Source organism: Pristiophorus japonicus, chromosome 20, assembly GCF_044704955.1.
Source record: "Pristiophorus japonicus isolate sPriJap1 chromosome 20, sPriJap1.hap1, whole genome shotgun sequence".
Lineage (NCBI taxonomy): Eukaryota > Metazoa > Chordata > Chondrichthyes > Pristiophoridae > Pristiophorus > Pristiophorus japonicus.
The window spans coordinates 83543493-83566504 of NC_091996.1; the positions used below are offsets into that span (position 1 = coordinate 83543493).

The 23012-nt window shown below is 46.2% G+C and overlaps 1 protein-coding gene across 6 annotated transcripts in view; it reads right to left on the reverse strand.

The window, feature by feature from the left end:
• Window positions 1-23012, reverse strand: part of LOC139232634 (misshapen-like kinase 1) — a 259745-nt gene that overhangs the window by 104720 nt on the left and 132013 nt on the right. For all 6 annotated transcript variants that reach the window (XM_070863069.1, XM_070863068.1, XM_070863070.1 and 3 more), the window contains exons 6-12: window positions 20604-20694; window positions 17439-17569; window positions 12650-12704; window positions 7280-7358; window positions 3686-3861; window positions 3532-3601; window positions 897-1107 (exon numbers count right to left, since the gene is read on the reverse strand). In XM_070863069.1, coding sequence (XP_070719170.1) covers window positions 897-1107; window positions 3532-3601; window positions 3686-3861; window positions 7280-7358; window positions 12650-12704; window positions 17439-17569; window positions 20604-20694 — 813 coding nt within the window. The remainder of the gene's footprint in view (window positions 1-896; window positions 1108-3531; window positions 3602-3685; window positions 3862-7279; window positions 7359-12649; window positions 12705-17438; window positions 17570-20603; window positions 20695-23012) is intronic.

Consider the following 23012-nt stretch of genomic DNA (forward strand, 5'->3'; position numbering starts at 1 on the left):
AGGTCATGCACTTTGGCAGAAAAAAAAAATCAAAGAGCAAGTTATTATTTAAATGGAGAAAGATTGCAAAGTGCTGCAGTACAGCGGGACCTGGGGGTACTTGTGCATGAAACACAAAAGGATAGTATGCAGGTACAGCAAGTGATCAGGAAGGCCAATGGTATCTTGGCCTTTATTGCAAAGGGATGGAGTACAAAAGCAGGGAAGTCTTGCTACAGTTATACAGGGTATTGGTGAGGCCACACCTGGAATACTGCATACAGTTTTGGTTTCCATATTTACGAAAGGATATACTTGCTTTGGAGGCAGTTCAGAGAAAGTTCACTAGGTTGATTCCGGGGATGAGGGGGTTGACTTATGAGGAAAGGTTGAGTCGGTTGGGCCTCTACTCAATCTTTCAGAAGAATGAGAGATGATCTTATCGAAATGTATAAGATTATGAGGGGGCTTGACAAGGTGGATGCAGAGAGGATATTTCCACTGATGGGGGAAGATAGAACTAGAGAGCACGATCTTAGAATAAGGGGCCGCCATTTAAAATAGAGATGAGAAATTTCTTCTCTCAAGGGATTGTAAATCTGTGGAATTCGCTGCCTCAGAGAATAAATTTAAGACAGAAATAGACAGTTTCTTAAACGATAAGGGAATAAAGGGTTATAGGGAGCGGGCAGGGAAGTGGAGCTTAGTCCACGATCAGATCAGCCATGATCGTATTGAATGGCGGAGCAAGCTCGAGGGGCCGTATGGCCTACTCCTGCTCCTATTTCTTATGTTCTTATGTAAACTACAGTGCCCTGGTACCACAGAACACATGCAAAACGCAGACATTATATATCAGCACTCGAGTTTTACCGCAACCAAAGAGGGCTCTTGTCCAATTTTACGAGAATATTTACCTCCTCCAGCCGGCGCCGTTGTTCTTTCTGCTCCTCGATGCGTTTATGGCGCTCGGACAGCAGCTGCCGCTTGTGTTCCTCCGGGTCTCGGCGCGGCAGCACAATCTGCTGTTGCTGCCGTCTCACTGCTTCAGACCGTTCCTTATTCTCCTGCTGCAGCCGGAGGAAGTCTCGCCTCAGCGTCGACTCGCCTGGCAAATTCACAATGGAGCTGCCGTGGAGGGTGGGGGGGGGGGGGGGAGGGAGGGAAGAAAAGGCATACAAGAATCACAGAACGATAGAATCATACAGCACAGGAGGCCATTCGGCCCATCGTGCCATCGCCGGTTCTTGGAATGAGCTCTCCCATCAGTCTCACTCCCCCCTGGTCTTTTCCCATTGCCCTGCACATTTTTCCTTTTCAAGTATTTATCCAATTCCCCTTTAGAAAGATACAATTCAATCGGTTTTCACCGCCCTTTCAGGCAGCGCATCCCGGATCACAGCAACTCACTGCGTTTAAAAAAAACACACTCATCTCTCCTCTGCCTCTTTTGCCAATTATCATACCTATTTTCTGTTGCAATCTCCTCTTTGATGTCACAAGTACCATGTGCAAAGCAATGGTCAGAGTGGAAATAAATGTATCAGACAGAAGTGTTTAAGGGTCTCTACACTAAGCAATCTTTCCAGAATCATAGAAATTTACAACATGGAAGGAGGCCATTTTGGCCCATCGTGTCCACACCGGCCGACACTGAGCTGCCCAGCCTAATTCCAGCTCTTGGTCTGTAGCCCTGTAGGTTACGGCACTTCCAAGTGCACATCCAAGTACTTTTTAAATGTGGTGAGCGTTTCTGCCTCTACCACCCTATCGGGCAGTGAGTTCCAGACCTCCACCACCCTCAGTGAAGAAATTTCCCCTCAAATCTACCAATTATTTAAATTTGTGCCCCCTGGTTGTTGACCCCTCTGCTAAGGGAAATAGGTTCATCCTATCCACTCTATCTAGGCCCCTCTTAATTTTACACACTTCAACCAGGTCTCCCCTCAGCCTCCTCATTCCGAAGTAAACAAACCCAGCCTATCCAATTTTTCCTCGAGCTAAAATTCTCCAGTCCAGGCAACATCTTCGTAAATCTCCTCCGTAACCCCTCTAGTGCAATCACATCTTTTCTGTAATGTAGTGACCAGAACTGCATGCTGCACTCAAGCTGTGATCTAACTAGTGTTTTATATAGTTCAAGCCACTGTACATCTGTTTTTCTTCCAGTTTTCAGCAATTGTAGTTTTTTTTCCCCCTTTTTATTCATGAGTCGATAAAAATGGATCTTTTAACTAGATACCACAGCTTTGGCGTTTAAGTCGCACATTCATTCAAGTATTTTTTTTTAATCTTTAAAGGGTACGATTCATCAACGGGTGAAATGTACCATCCTTTTTTTATATAAATATATGGAAGGGGGTGGTCCTTGTGATGGAGGGAATCTGGGGTTGGAAGCTCAGCTTGGTGTCAAATGGCGCACCGCGGTTGCAAACCGTCCGACTCCACCCGAGACGGTGGCTAGGGAGGGGGATGGAATCGTTTGAGGGGGTATGGAGTGTGTACGGGGGCCCACAGACAATGGCTTCAGTTTCCCAGGTTAAACAGGAGGAAACTGCAATGTCCAAATACCCCAGCACGTGACTCGCATTAATGAGCACAAAATGTACAACCTTCCCTCTTGCACATCAAACTCGTCTCACTCGGGGAGAAGGATACCGTTGAAGTAGGGGAAACCCTTCCGGGCAGAGGAAGCTTTACTCAACGTCCAATTGTGCGTTATATTAAGTTTGACGGAGCTTTAAGAAATCGTGAATTTGGAAGAATTAACTTTGGGCCAAAAGGTCTCTTCAGACTGGTGTTAGAATTGAAGGATTCACTCCAAGGTGCAATAGCTAAAAAGTGACTTGAATAGCGTCAACAGAAGTAACTGATAACAGGCAGCTCCAACATCTGAAGGCCAAGAATGGCATGTCTGACCAACATAACATATGAAATAGGAGCAGGAGTAGGCCATTTGGCCCCTCGAGCCTGCTCCGCCATTCAATAAGATCACAGCTGATCTGATCACGGACTCAGCTCCACTTCCCTGCCTGCTCCCCATACCGCTCAAAAATCTGTCTATCTCCGCCTTAAATATATTCAATGATCCAGCCTCCAAAACTCTGGGGCAGAGATTTCTACAGATTTACAACCCTCAGAAGAAATTATGCTTTTCCAAATGTCTCGCTACTGCTTCCTTAATAACAGCTACTTGTCACGGTCGTATGTCTACTATGTCTATTCTGATTGTGTGTTGGGCTTGACTATATTTGAACTACTGCTCCCTTAATAAAATGTCTTATAACTCTCAAGACCCTTTGGGTATGTGTGTGTGACCCGTGATTCTAAATCTTACAGCGCTCAATACTGACATTGGTCATTTGAAATGCAAGGCACAGCACCAACATTACTCATCATAAACAGCACAAAATTCACACCCCACCACAACAAAATTAAATCTGTATGGTGGGAACTGTTACAGGAATGTGACGGGCGCAGGAATAAATGAGCTCTTTGGTACTCCGACATAAACACGCCGCAGAAGTCTATTTAAAAAAAAAATTAACTCACCTGGGTTCACCTTCTTCACCGACATTGTCCTCCTCCTCCTCACTGCCGCTATACTCGTACTCTGTCTCCTCTGTTTAATAGAGAGAACGTGTTACTATTCCCCCGCCATTATACATGATGATCCCTGGTCATTAGCACCACACTCCGTACTTACCTTTTTCACCTCGCTTCTTCCGGGTCCGGTCAATGTGGTCCTTGAGCTGGATACGCACTTGCCTCTCTGTTGGCTGGTCCCGGATGAAGCTGTGCTTTAGCAGCTGATCTGTAGACGGTCTCTGCGTGTAATTTTTTATCAGACAGTTCTCAATAAACTCTATAAACCTCCTTGACCTACCAAAGAAATGGTTGGAGCAGAATTTTTATTAAACACACACATTTTACAGACAGATATAATTGCAAATGTTACAAATATTCATGGTATTCATGCACATTTAGCTAAAGGCGTAACTACCACTTTTGCTATCGTGTGAAATTAATATGATTATATAAATGACACGGGGTCTAATTTAAACAAAACATTTTAGCAGTAAAGGCCCTGAGGTTGAGTAAACGTAGGTCACATTTCAGCACCCAATCTAGATGTTAGCGCCAAGAGGCCATCTTTGGTAGGAAGACCAGACTGCAATAAAAATGGCTAAGAAGGGTTTTTGTTTTTTGCACTAAAATTTGAAGATTATATTCCAGCCTCCAGAGAGAGGAGATGAAGGTCCTTTTCTCAGCTGCAACTTTCAGGCTCCCCAAACCCCAGGGTGGGTCAGTCATTACTTTCCTCAGCTACGAAATGGCTAGCCAACAAAAGGCCCCAGACCATCCCAACTCCTGGCTGCCGCGAGGGGATGAGCAATAGCATTGAGACCCTCCCTCAGAGGCCCACTCCGTGCAGGGAGGGAGCCTCTTGCAGTCTGGTCACACCATGGCTCTGCCAACAGGTACCCAGAAGTCTGCTGGCCTGGCAGAGGCATTCATGCTGATGAACTGCTGCAAATAAGCGCAGGCTTTGGCGCAAGGTTAGGTCTATCGTGTGAAATCAATACGATTATATAAATGACGCGGGGTCTAATTTAAGCAAAACATTTTAGCAGTAAGGGCCCTGAGGTTGAGTAAACGGAGGTCACGTTTCAGCACCCAATCTAGACGTTAGCACCAAGAGGGCATTTTTGACAGGAAGACCAGACTGCAATAAAAAAAGGCTAAGAAGGGTTTTTGGTTTTTTGTGCACTAAAATTTGAAGATTAGGATGCTGTAGGAATCGACCTATAAGGTGGATAGGAGGTACTGTTAATGCATTCCACTTCTCTAGATTTGAGTGCAAGATCTTCTATAAGTCTATGCAAGTTTGAATTTTAGTGCAATATCTTCTATCGGTCTATGTGAATCTAATAATGCATCATATAAATCAGACCTTTAAAAAAATATATATTTTACAAAACTTCTTCAGTCCCACCATCTCGAGGCCTCGACCAAAGTAGCCAGCCATTAGCAAGGGTGACCCAGCAGTGCGGCCATTTCCGGATGGTGATAATGCTGGCCTAACCCTTACACTACAGCTGAAATCATAAATGCTCCATGTGATAAATCACCACATTGCCTTTTCCTGTATTACAAAAACACTTAGGCAAGATCACCTCCCACCCACAGTGCCAGACTCACACTGAGGGTGATGTTTAAAATCACAACTCCTCCCCTGCTCCTCGCAGTCACTCAGTGTCTCTGGCAGCAGCCGGAACTGTGGTTCTGCGACATTTACCACCCTCAGCAGTACTCGAACAAGGTCAGGTTGGGAGCTGGAACATTATAATACTTGTTATTGCCCCTGCAGACAAAAGCAGACCCATGCCTCCCAAAACATTCTATACCCTTAATTTGCGTTTTATGTAACACGTTGGTTAGGGACAAGAAACTCGGGTTCGACAAGTAGCTTAGGTTTTTTTGGTCCATGTAATTCAGGAAAAAAATTAGAGTCAAATCAGAAATATTACGTTGGGGGTTGAAGCAGGACTTTTAATAAATCGAATATGAAAGTGCCACGGACAATCGGTGCTTTAGTGTATAATTTATAATGCTGCACTCAAATCACTTGCCTATAATAATTACTAACTCAATCAACAAATTCAAATTCATACAAATGTTGGAAACCTAGAAAAGTGGAATGCATTAACAGTACTTCCCATCCACATTATAGGTCGATCCCAAGAGGGCCCTTACAGCATCCTAATCTTCAAATTTTAGTGCAAAAAACAACCCTTCTTAGCCTTTTTTATTGCAGTCTGGCCTTCCTTGCAAAGATGGCCTTTTGGAGCTAACGTCTAGATTGGGTGTTGAAACGTGACCTCTGTTTACTCAACCTCGGGCCCTTGCCGCTCCACTGATGGGAGCAGAGGCTAAAAGCAGTCAACATTTACCCAGACTGGGAAACACCACAAAGATCACAACCCGATCAGAAGGCACATGGAAATGTCAATATTTCAACTCTGGAACTTAAATGACTTCTATTGCATTCCTTGGGGAGCAAGGGTAAAGACTGGTAAATTGTATTATTCAGCACTACACTGCTGAATCAAAGCAATCATTTAGCTCTTCAATCATTTCAAATCCAATGCACTTTAAATGAAAAAATAACTTCTTTCAACATATTTTGTCAAGTCACTTCTTTCCCCCCCCCCCACCCACCTCTCCCCATTCATATCTCGGCGCTCAGAATGACTGGCGGTTCTGCTCCCAGGCCGCGTACACTGCTACACTCAAGTGATCAGTTAGGACCTGCTTAAGACTAGGTCAGTTCAGCTCCGCAAACCAAACCGTCTCGTTTCTGCTCTGTGTCGACCTCCCACCCACCCCCACCAGACTTCAGTACTGGTCCAGGCCGGTGTTTATGCTCCACACGAGCCTCCTCCCACCCCTCTTCATTGAATTCCAGCAGCGTATCCTTCCATTCCTTTCTCCCTCATGTGTTTATCCAACTTCCCCTTAACTGCATCTGTGCTATTCGCCTCAGCCACTTTGTGGTAGCCATTTTTACATGCATCCCTCCCAACCAGAGGAAAGCGTTTATTTTCATCTACTCCTTTAACCATCTAAACACCTCAATCAGATCATCCCACAACTGACTTGAATGACCAGTTTCCACTGAACTTTTTCTGAATTACTGTCTTTGACCATTTTCGAGCACATGTAAATGTCAGAGTACTCTGCACAACCAGCCAAACTCCACAATGTGCAGACTTTCAATACTGGGTTTGGGCAACTCCAGGGGGTCCTATCTCCTTGGGCAGTGCCACCATCACCCCTCGGAACAGCCCAATCTCTGATATTTTTCATTGATCTGAGCTGATCAGATCTTGAAACTGATGATCTCAATCTTTCTCAAACTTTATCTCTCTTCAACTCTTCATCTAGTTTTTATCCCTCCTCACTCGTGTTCATTTATTTTAGCTGTTTTCTTTGCATACCTACTCCAAACCCATTCTTTCACCAAGCTTTATAAACTATGCAATGCTTTACTGCCCCTCATACTTTTCCTTGCCTCCTACAATCTATAGGCTCTGGAAACCCTAATGTACATCATCCAACTACTACTGACTGGTCTACTTCATGCTCTTTTCCACTGGTTCTAACCTTGGTACTCTACCTAGCCCACCTGGTCAGGGACCTGGGCTTGTTGACCGAAGAGAGACTGGCAGCACATGTTCAAACCAATGATCACATCACAGGACCCCCTTATCAACCACCACGCCATGGAATCACTTACCATTTCTTAGATTTTAACCTGGGAGGGGGGTTTCTTGGAATAAGGAATAAGGCCCGCATTGGGTGCATGTCACACAGAGCTGAGGTGAAACAGAAAAGAAATAAAAAAGGAAAAAAAATATAAAGAACATCACTAATTGATGCCGAAAACAGCACTTCATACAATGCCACCAATTGCCCAGGTTAATCAAGAGTAGACCCGCCCGTTATTTTGGAATTATGTCGCTGTTGTTTTGATCAGCCAGGTGTCTATTGCATGCATAGAAACCCAGATTTAAGAACCTCACAATAACGAAATCCAGTTTTTATTTTCCTGATGCGGTGTGCACACTTGTCACTATAGCGACACACCTCAGTTACCTCAACCTGGAGGATGCAGTCACTGCTTGGCAAGAGCCACGGCTTGGGGTCCACCGGGCCCTAGCCCGAGAGGTGTGCCTCGAGGCAACGACTGGAGTTTACAAAGAGCGCCGCGTGACCATCCCACAGGTTTTCCAGCCAGGACCACCCTACCAACTCGGCTCCCAGGATCGTCTGGACCAGAGCAGGAAGAATCGCAGCCCCAAGTGAGGCGCTCACACCTCCACCTCCAGCTCCAGCTCCCATCGTTAAGCAGTGCTGCCCAATCATATCAGCACACGTCCTCCAGAAGTATGGAGGGGCCTGTCTGGCTCAAGCGTCTGATCACCGATTCTGCCACAGATAGTCTTGCAGCTCCAATCTCCCGTCACTGGCTGCGTCACCTTAGAGACAACTGGAGATCACGCCTAAATTACTCAGCAAAAGTCCATGAATGAATTTTAAAAAACTGCAGGCATCAATTAAAAAAAACCATAAAAATTAGGTCTTTACTTTAAAAAAGGTCATTTTGATTTTCTTCTGTTTTTAAAATCAAGGTGTTTTCATTTTTGCTGTCTATTGTAGCCTTAGGTCAGAGCCTTTTTTTGAATGATAAGGGAGTGAAGGATTATGGGGAGCGGGCAGGGAAATGGAGCGGCGTCCATGATCAGATCAGCCATGATCTTATTAAATGGTGGAGGAGGCTCGAGGTACCAAATGTCCTACTCCTGCTCCTATTTCTTATGTTCTTCGGTAAAGCTCCTTCTTCACTGTAGCCTTACCACAAATTCAAGCGAGAAACACTGTTGTAGAAATTCATTACTGAAAAGGCTGGCATTCATTGCCCCAGGTGGTTTGCTGCACCTGAGTGGCAGATAAGAGTCAACCTTATCGTGTGGGACTGCAGTACAGGCCAGACTGGGTGAGGACGGTAGGTTTCCTAAAGGATCCGACTAAACCAGTTGGGCCTTTCGATAATCTGACAGCTTCACGGTCACTTTTACTGTTCAGAATTGAAATCGCATTCTCAAATTGCCGTGGTGGGAATGGAAGTCGCATTCACTAGATTATTAATCCAGGAACATAACTGTTACGCTACAATAATCCCCAGTATGGAACCACCTGGGGTTTCTAGGGCCCATACCAGCCAACACCAAGTCCGAAGTGGCCGAAGGTGCACCAAATAGTGGGCAGATTTGGGTGTTGGACTTGCCTCTCGCAGTCACTGATTTGGGACTGTCCAAACGCCTACAGACACTTGAGCAAGGAAAGGTCAGCGATTTAACCCACTGCATCACCTAGCCCTGGTAAGAACTCATCAGTTCAAAGAAGGTTCACTCGGTTGATTCCGGAGATGAAAGATTTGTCTTATGAGGAAAGGGTGAGCAGGTTGGGTCAATACTCATTGGGAGTTTAGAAGAATGAGAGGTGCTCTTATTAAAACATGAGAGATTCTGAGGGGGCTTGACAGGGTAGATGCTGAGAGAATGTTTCCCCTCGTGGGGGAAGCTAGAACTAGGGGGGCATCGATTCAGAATAAGGGGTTGCCCAGTTAAAACGGAGATGAGGAGGAATTTCTTCTCTCAGAGGGTCGTAAATCTTTGGAATTCTCTACCCCAGAGAGCTGTGGAGGCTGGGTCATTGAATATATTCAAGGTGGAGATACAGATTCTTGAACTACATGGGAGTCAAGGGTTATGGGGAGCAGGCAGGGAAATGGAGTTGAGGCCAAGATCAGATCAGCCATGATCTTATTGAATGGCGGAGCAGGCTCGAGGGGTAGTATGGCCTACTCCTGTTCCTCTTTTGTCCTTATCACATGACCAATAAATACTTATATATTTCATTGTCTATCTTATTACAAAGCTGTCATTTTTTTTTCTCAAATTTTTTTCTGCACGTGTGCTAGGCTCAAACCATTCAGATGCCAATATGTCAGAAACCAGGGAAGCCACCATGTTGGGAATTTGTACGCTGCCAGTGAATGGAGCAAGGCACAGGGGCACGAAATACAGTATTCGTCAATACAATCGTCTTTCCCCCACCCAATGGACATTTCAGTAAAACTTGAGAGTTTCACCATTACATTTTCATGCATTCCCAGAGTTTAAATTTAAAAAACTAATTGCGATCAATCTCTGTTGAACATCAAGCACAAAATGCTTGGCACAGAAACGGTTTTATAATATTTAATAAACTGTTCGGGATGTTAGGAAAGCCACTAATCAAATGGCGACTACATATAGTAAGGACATCAGCTATATTAACATGTCCTTTGGCTCGTTAAGTGACACAGTTGGAGTTAATTGCGTACTGCCAGACTTCAAACCGTCCAGTAGTATGCTTTGTGGCTTGACATGCACCAAAGATAATTTAAGAAGCTGATTTTGGCCTTTATCTCAAGTGGGCTGGAATACAAAGGGGCGGATGTGATGCTATAAGTTATATAAAAGCTCTGGTTAGACACCATTTAAGAGCACGGCGTTCAGTTCTGGGCACCACATCGCAGGAAGGATATATTAACCTTGGAGGGGGTGCAGTGCAGATTCACCACAATGTCATCATCATCATCATAGGCAGTCCCTCGGAAAACTTGCTTCCACTCCCAAAGTGAGTTCTTTGATGGCTGAACAGACCCTGTTACAGGTGGGACAGACATTCGTCGAGGGAAGGGGTGGGTGGGGTTGGTTTGCCGCACGCTCCTTCCGCTGTCTGCGCTTGACCTCTTCACACTCTTTGTGTTGAGACTCGAAGAGCTCAACGCCCTCCCGGACGTACTTTCTCCACCTCGGGCGGTTTTCGGCCATGGTTTCCCAGGTGTCAGTGGTGATGTCGCACTTTACCAGGGAGGTTTTGAGGATGGCTCGTTTACCATGAAGGAGCTCCACATAAAAGCATTTGCTTCGGAAGTCTCATATCTGGCATGCGAACTATGTGGCCTGCCCAGCGAAGCTGATCGAGTGTGGTCAGTGCTTCAATACTGGGGATGTTAGCCTGGATGAGGACACTGATGTTGGTGCGCCTGTCCTCCCAGGGGATTTGCAGGATCTTGCGGAGACATCGTCGGTGATATATCTCCAGCGACTTGATACCAGGGCTAAAAGGGTTAAATTACGAAGACAGGTTGCACAGACTGGGCTTGTATTCCCTCGAGTATAGAAGATTAAGGTGTGATCTAATCGACGTGTTTAAGATGATTAAAGGAGTTGACAGGATAGACAAGAGAGAAACTATTCCCTCTGATTGGGGGGGGGGGCGGGGGGGGGTAATAGAGACCAGAACACGGGTACATAACCTTAAAATTAGAGCTAGGACGGTCAGGGGTCATGTCAGGAAGCACTTCACTCAAAGGGCAGTGGGAATCTGGAACTCTTGCTCCCCTCCCCCTCCCACCCCCAAAAAAAGCTGTTGAGGTGGGAGACCAATCGAAAATTTCAAAACAGAGATCGATATATTTTTGTTAGGCGAGGGTATTGAGGGATATGGAACCAAGACGGGCAAATGGAGTTGAGATACATCATCATAGCCTGTCCCTCGTATCGAGGATGACTTGCTTCCACGCCAAAAAGGGATGAGCACACAGGTGTTTCAATTCCAGGTCCCGAACTGCATCCTGAAGGGTGGAAGATGCCTGTGCGTGGATTTTTTTTTAATGTGTGGTGGCCATTGCACACCAGCCACCACACGGGCTTGACAGAGCTAGGTCTTGGTCCAGTGGCAAGGGTTATCCAAGACGACTGGAGACCAGCTCTGCTGCACGGACCTAGTGCGCACACATGGAGCAGATGAACGGCCTCTCCCCAGTGTGAACTCGCTGGTGTTTTACCAGGTGGGATGGCCGAGGGAATCCCTTCCCACACTTGGAACATAGGAGTATCTCGTCAGTACAGACCAAGGACCTGGGAAATGCAAGGCTGAGGTGCTACAGTGCCACCACTGGCCGGAGGATACTCCGCAGCATGACAAGTTTATACAGGTACAGTATAGGCAGTTTCCATTATTAGTGTGGACATAGGAATTTATAATTGAAAAATGTTGACACAAAAGTGTTAAAAATGTGACGAAGTGAGCACAGAAGCAAGATTTTAAAATTTTATATATACAGATCAGCCATGAATGGTGGAACAGGCTTCCAGTGCATTATTTTGGTGATAATCGGGTATACATGAAAATGTATTTGCCTGACCGTGGCAAGTTTGCAAATCTGTGCTTTAATTCGCTGTAAAAAAAAACCTGTAAAGCCAGCCAATGAAATCCCAGCTTTTTTAAACATGTTGCACTCTCCAATATAAGACAGTGGGAGCCAGGAGAAAGAAGGGCAGTGAAAGATAATTATTTTAATGGGGCAAATTGTTAGGAACGTTGAGATTAGGTATGTAAAAAAACAAAGACGTAAAATAAAATGCATGTAGGGCTGAAAGAACAGAAAAGAATGATGGTAAATAGGAACGGGACCAGTAGAATTCCAGGCGTTTCATTTTTTTTCTCCTTTTTGCTTTCAGTGCATTATTTTGGTGATAATCGGATATGTTACAGTGCTAAAGCTGGACTTGATGCCTGCAAGGCTTTATTACCGTAGAATTAGCGTTATTTTTAGTCTGAGTCTAGGACAAGAACACAAACAAAAATCATTTGGCCCTGGAAGACAGGAACTGCTCAGGAATTGTCCGCCATTTAAGGGTTAAGTCCGTTACACAAGGCCTGCCAACCCCGCAAAGGACTGGTCACACACCACTTGCTGTAGGACTGAATTTGACAGGATAGGCCAAGAGTCTCACCTGTTTAAACGCAAATTAAATTTAAGTTTAATCAGCAGAGCAAGAGTTAGTCAACCTTCTCTCCGATTCCCACAGCACACTTCGACTCAACAGCTCAAGTCGATCACAGGGATTATTCCCGCTCAGTAACTAAAAGAATTAACAAAAGCTGGTCACGTCGGCAAAAAGTTCTCAAATCCAGACCGCCAGAAAACAAGCGTAGTTTGAACGGCAATCTTGTCCTTCCCTGACCCTGGTTAGAGAAAGAAACTTACGTGGCGCGCCTTCTGCCATTTCGATTGCAGTAATTCCCAAAGACCAAATGTCACTCTGCAATGAAATCAAATGAATCCAGTTACAGAAGGAAAATAATGGCTGCTGAATGTCCCAGTTATCAACAGAACAATGCTTCGCCATCAACTTCCAGTATTTATGACATAATTGTTAAATCATTCAGGACGAACATTGCCACTGATGTATTTATTATTAAAGCTAAGGATTACGTCACAGTAGATGACACCTTTGAAATAATGGAGAAAGGTAGAAAGAACCGACAGAAAACCAACAAACTCGCAATTTATATAGCAACATCCACAACCTCAGCATGTCCCTAAAGTACTTCAAAGCCGGTCCAAGTACTTTTGCAGTGCGGGCACTGCTGTAATGCTGTCAGCTGCCTCGGAGTCAGAAGGTTGTGGGTTTCAAGATATTAAGGGGAACTGATAGTTTCCGCTGGTTGGGGAGTCTCGGACTTGGGGGAATAAGTCACAAAATTAGACCCAGGCATTTCAGGAGTGAAGTTAGGAAACACTTTTACACACAAAGCGTGGTAGAAGTTTGGAACGCTCTTCCGCAAATGGCAATTGATGCTGGATCAATTGGTAATTTTAAATCTGACATTGGCAGATCTTTGCTAACCAAAGATATATGGGCCAAAGGCGAGTGTATAGAGTTGGGTCACAGATCAGCCAAGTGACTAAATGGCCTACTGCTTTTCCTATGTTCTTAATCCCCACTCCAGAGACTTGAGCGCATAATCTAGGCTGTCACTCTCGTGCAGTACCGAGGGAGTGCAGCACTGTCAGAGGAGCCCTCTTTCGGATCAGATGCTAAACCTAGACCCCATGTGGCCCCTCAGGTGGATGTAAAAGATCCCATGGCACTATTTTTACAGGCAGAGTTCTCCCCTGTGTCCTGGCCAATATTTATCCCTCAAGTTGTTTCAGTCCACATGCTATCAAGAAATGACTCGATAGTACATGGATACAGAAAAGGCTATGGGGCCAGACAACATCCTGGCTGTCATGCCGAAGACTAGGGCTTCTGAACTAGCCACGCCTCTAGCCAAGCTGTTCCAGTACAGCTACAACACTGGCACCTAGCTGATAAAGTTGCCCAGGTATGTCCTGTCCACAAAAAGCAAGGCAAATCCAATCCATCCAATTACCGCCCTACCAGCCCACTCAATCATCAGCGAAGTGATGGAAGGCGACATCGACATGCCATTAAGCGGCACTTAGTCACCAATAACCAGCTCACGGATTCTCAGTTTAGGTATCACCAAGACCACTCTGTTCCAGAATTCATTACAGCCTTACCGCAACAGGTGAGGAGAGTGTGACTGCCCTTGATATCAAGGCAGCATCTGACAGAGTGTGACATCAAGGAGCCCCAGTAAAACTGAAGTCAACGGGAATCGGGGGGCAAAACTCCCCACTGGCTGGAGTCATACCAAGCACAAAGGAAGATGGTTGAAGTTGCTGTAGGTTAATCATCTCAACCCCAGAACATCGCTGCAGGAGTTCCTCAGGGCAGTGTCCTAGACCCAACCATCTTCAGCTGCTTCATCAATGACCTTCCCTCCATCATAAAGGTCAGAAGTGGGGATGTTCGCTGATGACTGCAGTGTTCAGTTCCATTCGCAACTCCTTAGATAATGAAGCAGTCCGTGCCCGCATGCAGCAAGACCTGGACAACATTTAGGCTTGGGCAAAGTAGCAAGAAACATTCGTGCCACAGAAGTGCCAGGCAATAAATATCTCCAACAAGAGAATGTCTAACCATCTCCCCTTGACATTTAACTGCATTACCGTCGCCGAATCCCCCACCATGAATACCGAGGGTCACCATTGACCAGAGACTTAACTGGACCAGCCAGATAAATACTGTGGCAACAAGAGCAGGTCAGAGGCTGGGTATTCTGTGGCGAGTGTCTCACCTCCTGACTCCCCAAAGCCTTTCAACCATCTGCAAGGCACAAAATCAGGACTGTGATGGAATACTCTCCATTTGCCTGGATGAGTGCAACTCCACCAGCACTCAAGAAGCTCGACACCATCCAGGACAAAGCAGCCCACTTGATTGGCACCCCATCCACCACCTTCAACATTCACTCCCTCCACCACCGGCATACCGTGGCTACAGTGTGTACCATCTACAAGATGCACTGCAGCAACTCGCCAAGGCTTCTTCGACAGCACCTCCCGAACCTGCGACCTCTACCACCTAGAAGGGCAAGGGCAGCAGACACATGGGGACACCACCACCTCCACGTTCCCCTCCGAGTCACACACCATCCTGACTTGGAAATATATCGGCATTCCTTCATCGTCATGGGTCAAAGTCCTGGAACTCCCTCAATAACAGCACTGTGGGAGCACCTTCACCACACGGACTGCAGCAGCTCATGAAGGCGACTCACCACCACCTTCTCAGGGGCAATTAGAGGATGGGCAATAAATGCCGGCCTTGCCAGCGAAGCTTATATCACAGAAATGAATAAAGGCTAAAAAAAGTTATCTGGTCACCATCTCATTCCCATTTGGCGGCTGCATTTACTACATTACAACTTAACTGGTTGTAAAGCACTTTGGGACGCCCGGTGGCAGTGAGAGCCACTGTAATAACGTAAGTTGCTAATTTTTCTTGATGTAGCCAATCATCTGATCGGCCACGAGAGGCCAGAACATTTTTTGACAAGACTTCCAGAATTAGCTACAAGTCTCCTGCTTCTTCCTTGTGCGGTTGCCAGGTGTTGAGGGAGGGGGAAATGGAGGCTTAATTTACAGGGGCAAAATCTGCCAGGGATGAGGGCAAGCACGTATGGGCCTCGTAGCCTTTGCTTGTCCCGGACAAGAGCAAACACATGGCAAGCTTCGGAGGTTCAAGGGCCAGGAGCTTGCCGAGAACGTGGTGTACGGGTTGCTCCCCACAGCCAACACATTGATTGGAGAAAGAGTATTCCAGAGAGATCGAAGAGAAATGAAAAAGTGGAGTGAATGGAATTTGAAGAGAGAAGATGTAGAATACAGTGCTCTGTGGGGCAGCACAGCACAGTATGGTGTTATTTTCAGGGACTCTGTCACAGTAAATTAAGTTGTCCCTGATAAAGTGCGACATCCCCACTGACACCTGGGAGTCCCTGGCCAAAGACCGCCCTAAGTGGAGGAAGTGCATCCGGGAGGACGCCGAGCTCCTCGAGTCTCGTCAAGGAGAGTGTGCATAAACCAGCGCAGGCAGCGGAAGGAGCGTGCGGCAAACCAGACTCCCCACCTACCCTTTCCTCCAACACTGTCTGTACTACCTGTGACAGAGACTGTGGTTCTCATATTGGACTGTATAGCCACCTAAGAACTCATGTCAGAGTGGAAGCAAGTCTTCCTCGATTCCAAGGGGCTGCCTATCATGATGAAATGAATTTGTTGTGGGTGTCCTATGCTAAATCAAAACTGAAAAACTGGTGAAAGACAAGATTATGGGGTTACTGCTTGGCACCATTAAGCTCATTACAATAAAGCTTGGAATGACTTGATTATTTTGGTGTCCGTGATGCAACCAAGAATCTCGAGGGACCCTGCTCCAGATTTAGGTGCATTGGAAAATGACTCGAGCCTTGAAAATCAGGGGCTGTGTGCATAAACATGGCTTGAAGCCCAACTGTGGGCGTATTGCCTGGGAACCTGCCGCACATTCACACCCACGTTCGCATTCACAGTCAAGAACACAGCAATGATTCCGGGGAATAAAACAAAAACGCAACACAATTTCTCTCAGAGATTCAAAGATTGGCAATTAAGCAACACCATCTAAATTTTGGGATGTGGGAAATGTATCTTGGCACGATTACTACGTCGTCATGCACAGGCACAGTGGGCCAAATGGCCTCCTGCACTACTGTATTATTCAATGATTAATGTGCTCGGACTATGAAATACATTTTAAGTGAAAGTACTGATTTACTGTTTTTTCCTTTCAGAGGTCACCCGAATCTCTGGCAACGTGCTCTTAATCAATTGGTATCAAAGCTATTTTTTTAAATAAACTTAGGTCATGCTGATCTCCTTCCCTGGAGAACTTGCGTGTCATGAATTGCTGGCATAACCCTACAACCTGCCACCCTGCGACAAAACACTTTGGGAGGGTCACCAATTTCAAGGTACTTCCTCTTCTTCGTAGGCAGTCCCTCGGAGTCGAGGATGACTTGCTCCCACACTAACACGAGTTCGAAGGTGACTGATTGAGTCCAATGTGGGATCTACAGTCTCTGTCACAGGTGGGGCAGGTGGTGGTTGGAGGGACGGGTGGGTCGGGTGCTTGATTTCTCATGCGCTCCTTCCGCTTGGCTTCCACGTGCTCCCAGCGAAGAGACTCGAAGTGTTCGGTGCCTTCTCGGATGCTCCTCCTCCACTTTGAGCGGTGTTGGGCCAGGGATTCCCAAGAGTCTGTGGGGATATTGCATTTTTTCCAAGGAGGCTTTGAGGGTGTCCTTGAAGCATTTTCTGTGCCCTCCTGGGGCTCGGAGTAGAGCGCTTGTTTCGGGAGTCTAATGTCGGGCATGCGGATAACCTGACCCGCCCACCGGAGCTGGTCGAGCATGGTAAATGCTTCGACGCTGGGGATGTTGGCCTGAGAGAAGCAGAGAGCGCCATTGGGAGAGGTCACAGAGATATGCTTGGTTGCCTGGCGTGTTATCTTTTCCACTGCAGGGTTTGGCTTGGGAAGGGAACAAGTACTCATGTGACATAGCTCCTTGCCCAGTCCCCCCTTGCATCAGTTTTCACATACCCTGTAATCGTAGGTGGCATCCGGGTTTTCGTCACAAGCGATCACTTCGGGCGCCATCCAATATGGGGTGCCAATGAACGTATTCCTTCTTCCGACAGTCCGGTCGAGCTGAGCACTCACGCCAAAATCAACTGCAAGGGAAAGGGGAAATGGCTACCATTCAGAAACATTGAAAGAATGCCAAAAACAATTTGAAAAAATAAATCAGGTCATGAAAACAAACATTCATCCGCAGTCCTTCCAGTTACAACATTGGGTGCTTCTACATTCTTTCCGTTACATTTTACATTTTTTAAATGCGAGTTCGTAATAAATAGAAGTTACAACACAGAAACAGGTCATTCAACCCAAGCAGTCCATGTGGGCATTTATCAGCCATTTGAGCAAATAGTTCTAATCTGCCCTGATCCCATATCCCTTCAGGCCATTATCCAATCTATTTCCCTAATCAGAGGGGTCAATAACCAGGGGGCAAAGAGTTAAAATAATTGGTAGAAGGTTTAGAGGGGATTTGAGGGGAAATGTCTTCACCCAGAGGTGGTGGGGGTCTGGAACTCACTGCCCGAAAGGGTGGTCGAGGCAGAAACCCTCACCACATTTAAAAAGTACTTGGATGTGCACCTGAAGTGCCTTAACCTATAGGGCTACGGACCGAGAGCTGGAAAGTGGGATTCGGCTGGGTGGCTCTTTGTCCGTCGGCACTAGAACTAGGGGGCATGATCTTAGAATAAGGGGTCGCCCATTTAGAACTGAGATGAGGAGGAATTTCTTCTCTGAGGGTTGTAAATCTGTGGAATTCGCTGCCTCAGAGAGCTGTGGAAGCTGGGACATGAATAAATTTAAGACAGATGGACAGTTTCTTAAACGATAAGGGGATAAGGGGTTATGGGGAGAGAGCGGTGAAGTGGACCAGAGTCCATGATCGGATCAGCCATGATCGTATTAAATGGCGGAGCAGGCTCGAGGAGCCGTTGGACCTACTCCTGCTCCTATTTCTTATGTTAAATCCAGCTGGTTGCCCCTTCTGCAGTAGGAGGCCCGATTATAAGCCTACTCTTCCAGTCACCGTGCAAAACTGGATCAAACATTCAAAAAGGCATCGGCGAGCAGAGGCGCTGCTTTGCAGCAGGTGATTATGTTGAGATTGACAAATAACTGGGAATGATTTCAAAGCAGTAATTTAATCAAGAGGTTCAGACGCAAAGCAGGTCCAGCAACGCCTCGATTTTAACATTTTTATGCTCATTTTCTAATCCTCCATGGCCTCGCCCCTCCTTATCTCAGCTGCCCGTGTCCTAACTCGCACCGAGTCCCGCTCACCCATCACCCCTTGTGCTCGCTGACCCGTGTCCTAACTCGCACCGAGTCCCGCTCACCCATCACCCCTTGTGCTCGCTGCCCCGTGTCCTAACTCGCACCGAGTCCCGCTCACCCATCACCTCCTGTGCTCGCTGCCCATGTCCAAACTCGCACCGAGTCCCGCTCACCCATCACCCAGTATTCGCTGACCTACACTGGCTCCCAGTTAAGCAACACCTCGACTTCAAAATTCTCATCCTTGTTTTCAAATCCCTCCACGGCCCTCGCCCCTCCCTATCCCTATCCCTGTAATTTCCTCCAGCCTCACAAACCCCGAGATGTCTGCGCTCCTCTAATTCTGCCCTCTTGAGCATCAAATTCTGTCTGACAAATCTTTCCTGTGAAGCACCTTGAGATGTTTTGCAATGTTAAAGGTGCTAGATAAATGCAAGTTGTTGTTGTGACGTAGCAGATATATGTAACTAATACAGAATGTCCACACTGAATTTTCTTTTTCCATTATACCCCATCTCAAATCCGGTTTTACATAAATAAAAGTTTTTTTAAATCTTCCCATTACTGACTGCTCATTTTCCACTAATTCTTTCCATCTGCACTCTTCATCTTTCTCTTCCCCCTCTGCATGGTTTTTGCACACGTAACAATGTTGCCTCTATTTGAATGGGACTCTTCCTTCCCCGCTTTCTTTCCCCCACCCCCCCTTTACTATGAAATAATTTGACGGACGGACGTGAAGGCTTTGGAGAGGGCACCGAAGAGATTTACCAGAATGGATACAGGGATAAGGATAGACTATAGAAGCTGGGGATGTTCTCCTTAGAGCAGAGAAAGCTAAGAGGATATTTGATAGAGGTAGTTATAATCATGAAGGGTCCAGATAAAAGTAAATAAAGAGAAACTGTCTCTAGTGGCTGAAAGGTTGATCACCAGAGGGCACAGATTTAAGGTGATTGGCAGACATGACGGAAAACGTTTCGACACAAGTGCTTAGGATTTGGAATGAACTGCTCCATAGGGTGGTGGATACAGATTTAAGAATAGCATTCAAAAGAGAATTGAATAAATACTTGGGAGAAAAATTCATAGGGATATGGGGAAGAGCAGGGGGGCGCGGGACGAACTGGATTGCTCTTCCAAAGAGCCGTCACAGACTCGATGGGCCAAAGCGCCTCCTTCTATGCTCCATGATTCTACGAGGCAGACGCTACTTTTTAAATGAATCTATTTGACCTTGCTGCGATCAGGTTAACATTGCTATGGCAACTGCTGAGAGAGTGGCTGCAAAGGCTTCTCGGTAAACACACGCACACATATCCATGCATCAGTCTCAACTCATGATTTATCTTGAATTCCGCAGGCCAATTAGCTCACTTAAAAGCACACAACACTCCATATTCTCCCCTCACCAATCTTCTCCCCTGAAGGCTCCTACGTTTGACGGGACATATTTGATGCGCACATTGTCTCAAATATTGCATTTAGCCTTTGTACGGCAGATTGAGGGGAGCACAACTACAATGTGATTCGACAGGCAAAACTGCTGTTAAATTCTACAGACAACATCTGTGGTGTCTGCCATGCTTTTAAATGCAAAATTAGCATTTTTTTTTCAAAAGGGAGGAAGCTGCTTTCAGGGAACTGGTCCAGAAGAGAGCAGAGGGTTATAAGTCATGCCAAGTCTTGGCGCCGTCATCAATCTTCCATGTCCTTCGGAAGCTTTATGTTTCCCCCGTGTCCGACTTGGCATCCACATGCTAAACATGCTACCAATTTGTCTCCTGTAGAAGCAGGTTTCAGCCTCAAATATTTCCCCCATTAGGCCAAGTCACAGTCCCAGGACCTTACCAAGTTTCACTTCAGCATTTTCTGTCAGTAACACATTCTGCCCCTTGATGTCGCGGTGAATAACCTTATGTGCGTGAAGATGCGTTAAGCCCTGTAGGAATGACAAAGAGAAATCAAAAATGCTGAACATGAACCCTACTAAACAACATGCATTTATATAGCGCCTTTAACGTAGTGAAACTTCCCAAGGCGCTTCACAGGAGTAGAGATTTTTTTTTAATTTGGCAGAAGGAGAATGGCCACTGGGGTAACACACTGCCAGGACCAAAGGAGATACACCTCAGTGGGAGACACAGCCTTCACCAGGGTTAGGGGGGGGTGCAGGGGGAAAAGAAAGGTAGGAGAGATGAATCAGGAAATAATAGGCCTATTAGTCTCGTGCCTGTTGTGGGGAAATTACTATGTTATTACAACAACAACTTGTATTTATATCACACCTTTGACATAGTGAAACATCCTAAGGCGTTTCATAGGAGTGTAATCAGATAAAAATTTGACATCGAGCCACATAAGTAGAAATTAGGGCAGGCTTGGTCAAAGAGGTATGTTTTAAGGAGTGTCTTGAAGGAGAGAAGAGAGGGAGGGAGTTCCAGAGCTTGGGGCCCAGGCAACAGAAGGCACGGCCACCAATGGTGGAGTGATTATAATCAGGGATGCTCAGGAGGGCAGAATTAGGGGAGCACAGAGATTGCGGGGGTTGTGGGGCTGGAGGAGATTACAGAGATAGGGAGGGGGCGAGGGCCATGGAGGGATTGGAAAACAAGGATGAGAATTTTGAAAATCGAGGTGTTGCTTAACTGGGAGCCAATGTGGGTCAGCGAGCACAGCGGGTGATGGGTGAGCGGGACTCAGTGCGAGTTAGGACACGGGGCAGCGAGCACAGGGGGTGATGGATGAGCGGGACTCAGTGCGAGTTAGGACACGGGGCAGCGAGCACAGGGGGTGATGGATGAGCGGGACTCAGTGCGAGTTAGGACACGGGGCAGCGAGCACAGGGGGTGATGGATGAGCGGGACTTGGCGCAAGTTAGGACACAGGCAGCCGAGTTTTGGATCACCTCCAGTTTATGTAGGGTAGAATGTGGGAGGCCAGGCAGGAGTGGGTCGGAATAATCAAGTCTAGAGGTGACAAAGGCACGGAACACGTTTAATATAAATCACTGAGTTAGTTGGAAGGAAACATGAGGCGCAGTATAAACTAAATGGTACAGTGTTAGAAGGGTTGCAGGAACAGAGACACCTGGGGTTCACGTACTCAAATCTTTGAAGCTGGCAGGACAAGTTGATGAAGGGGTTAAAAAAGCATACGGGATCCTAGGCTTATAAATAGAGGCATGGAGCAAAAAAGCAAGGAAGTTAAGCTAAACCTTTATAAGTCACTGATCAGACCTCAGCTGGAGGAGTGTGTCCAATTCTGGGCACCTCACTTTAGAAAGGATGTCAAGGCCTTGGAGAGGATGTAGAGGCGATTACATGAACCGTACCAGGGATGAGGTGTTTTTGTTATGTGGTGGGACTGGAGAAACTGGGATTGTTCTCCTTCGAGCAGAGGTGGTTATGGGGAGATTTAATAGAGTTGGTCAAAATTATGAGGGGGTTTTGATAAGAGTAGATAGCGAGAAACTGTTTCCACTGGCAGGAGGGTCGGAAACCAGAGGATACAGATTTAAAATAGTTAGACGAAAAGCCTTTTTATAATGAACTGAAATGCATTCTCTCAAAGGGTGGTGTGGAAGCAGATTCAATAGTAACTTTAAAAAGGGAATTGGATCTCTGCTAAAAATAAACAATTTGCTGGGCTATGTGGAAGGAGCAGGGATGCGAGGCTAATTATTAGACTTTGAGAGCTGGCACATGCACAATGGACTGAAAGGCCTCCTTTTAGTGCTGTAAGAATCTATGATTGTTCCAAGTTCCTATTATATTGAATCCATTGAACACGATGCCCTTTTGCAACTTTAAACACAGTGATTTTCGGTGTGTAATACAATCAAAAATTGAGGCTGAGCTGAATATAGTTACTAGCAATGATGCCTGAGAAAAGGGAGAGCCTGATTCATATCTTGAGCGGGAACTCAGGAGACATTGTAAAACACTGGCACAGTATTTCAAACAAATTTCTGCATTCTGGTTGACATCCAAAAGTACTCTTGTTTCCCCTCCATGTCTTTCCTGGCTTTTGGTCAGAATTCACACTCTTAGAAACGCCATGGCAATCGATATTGTGAAACAAAATTTGCCCACTTGGGCTCACGCTCTCAAAAATCTCCCGCAAATTTCATCACGGATGGTCCTGGGATAAATTTAGAGATCACCACAGCTGACATCTGGCGCGTGCCCAAAAGCAAAGACTCTCACGGTACAATATCGAGGAGGAGGCAGAAGCAGTGGGAACCCATGAAATTCGACA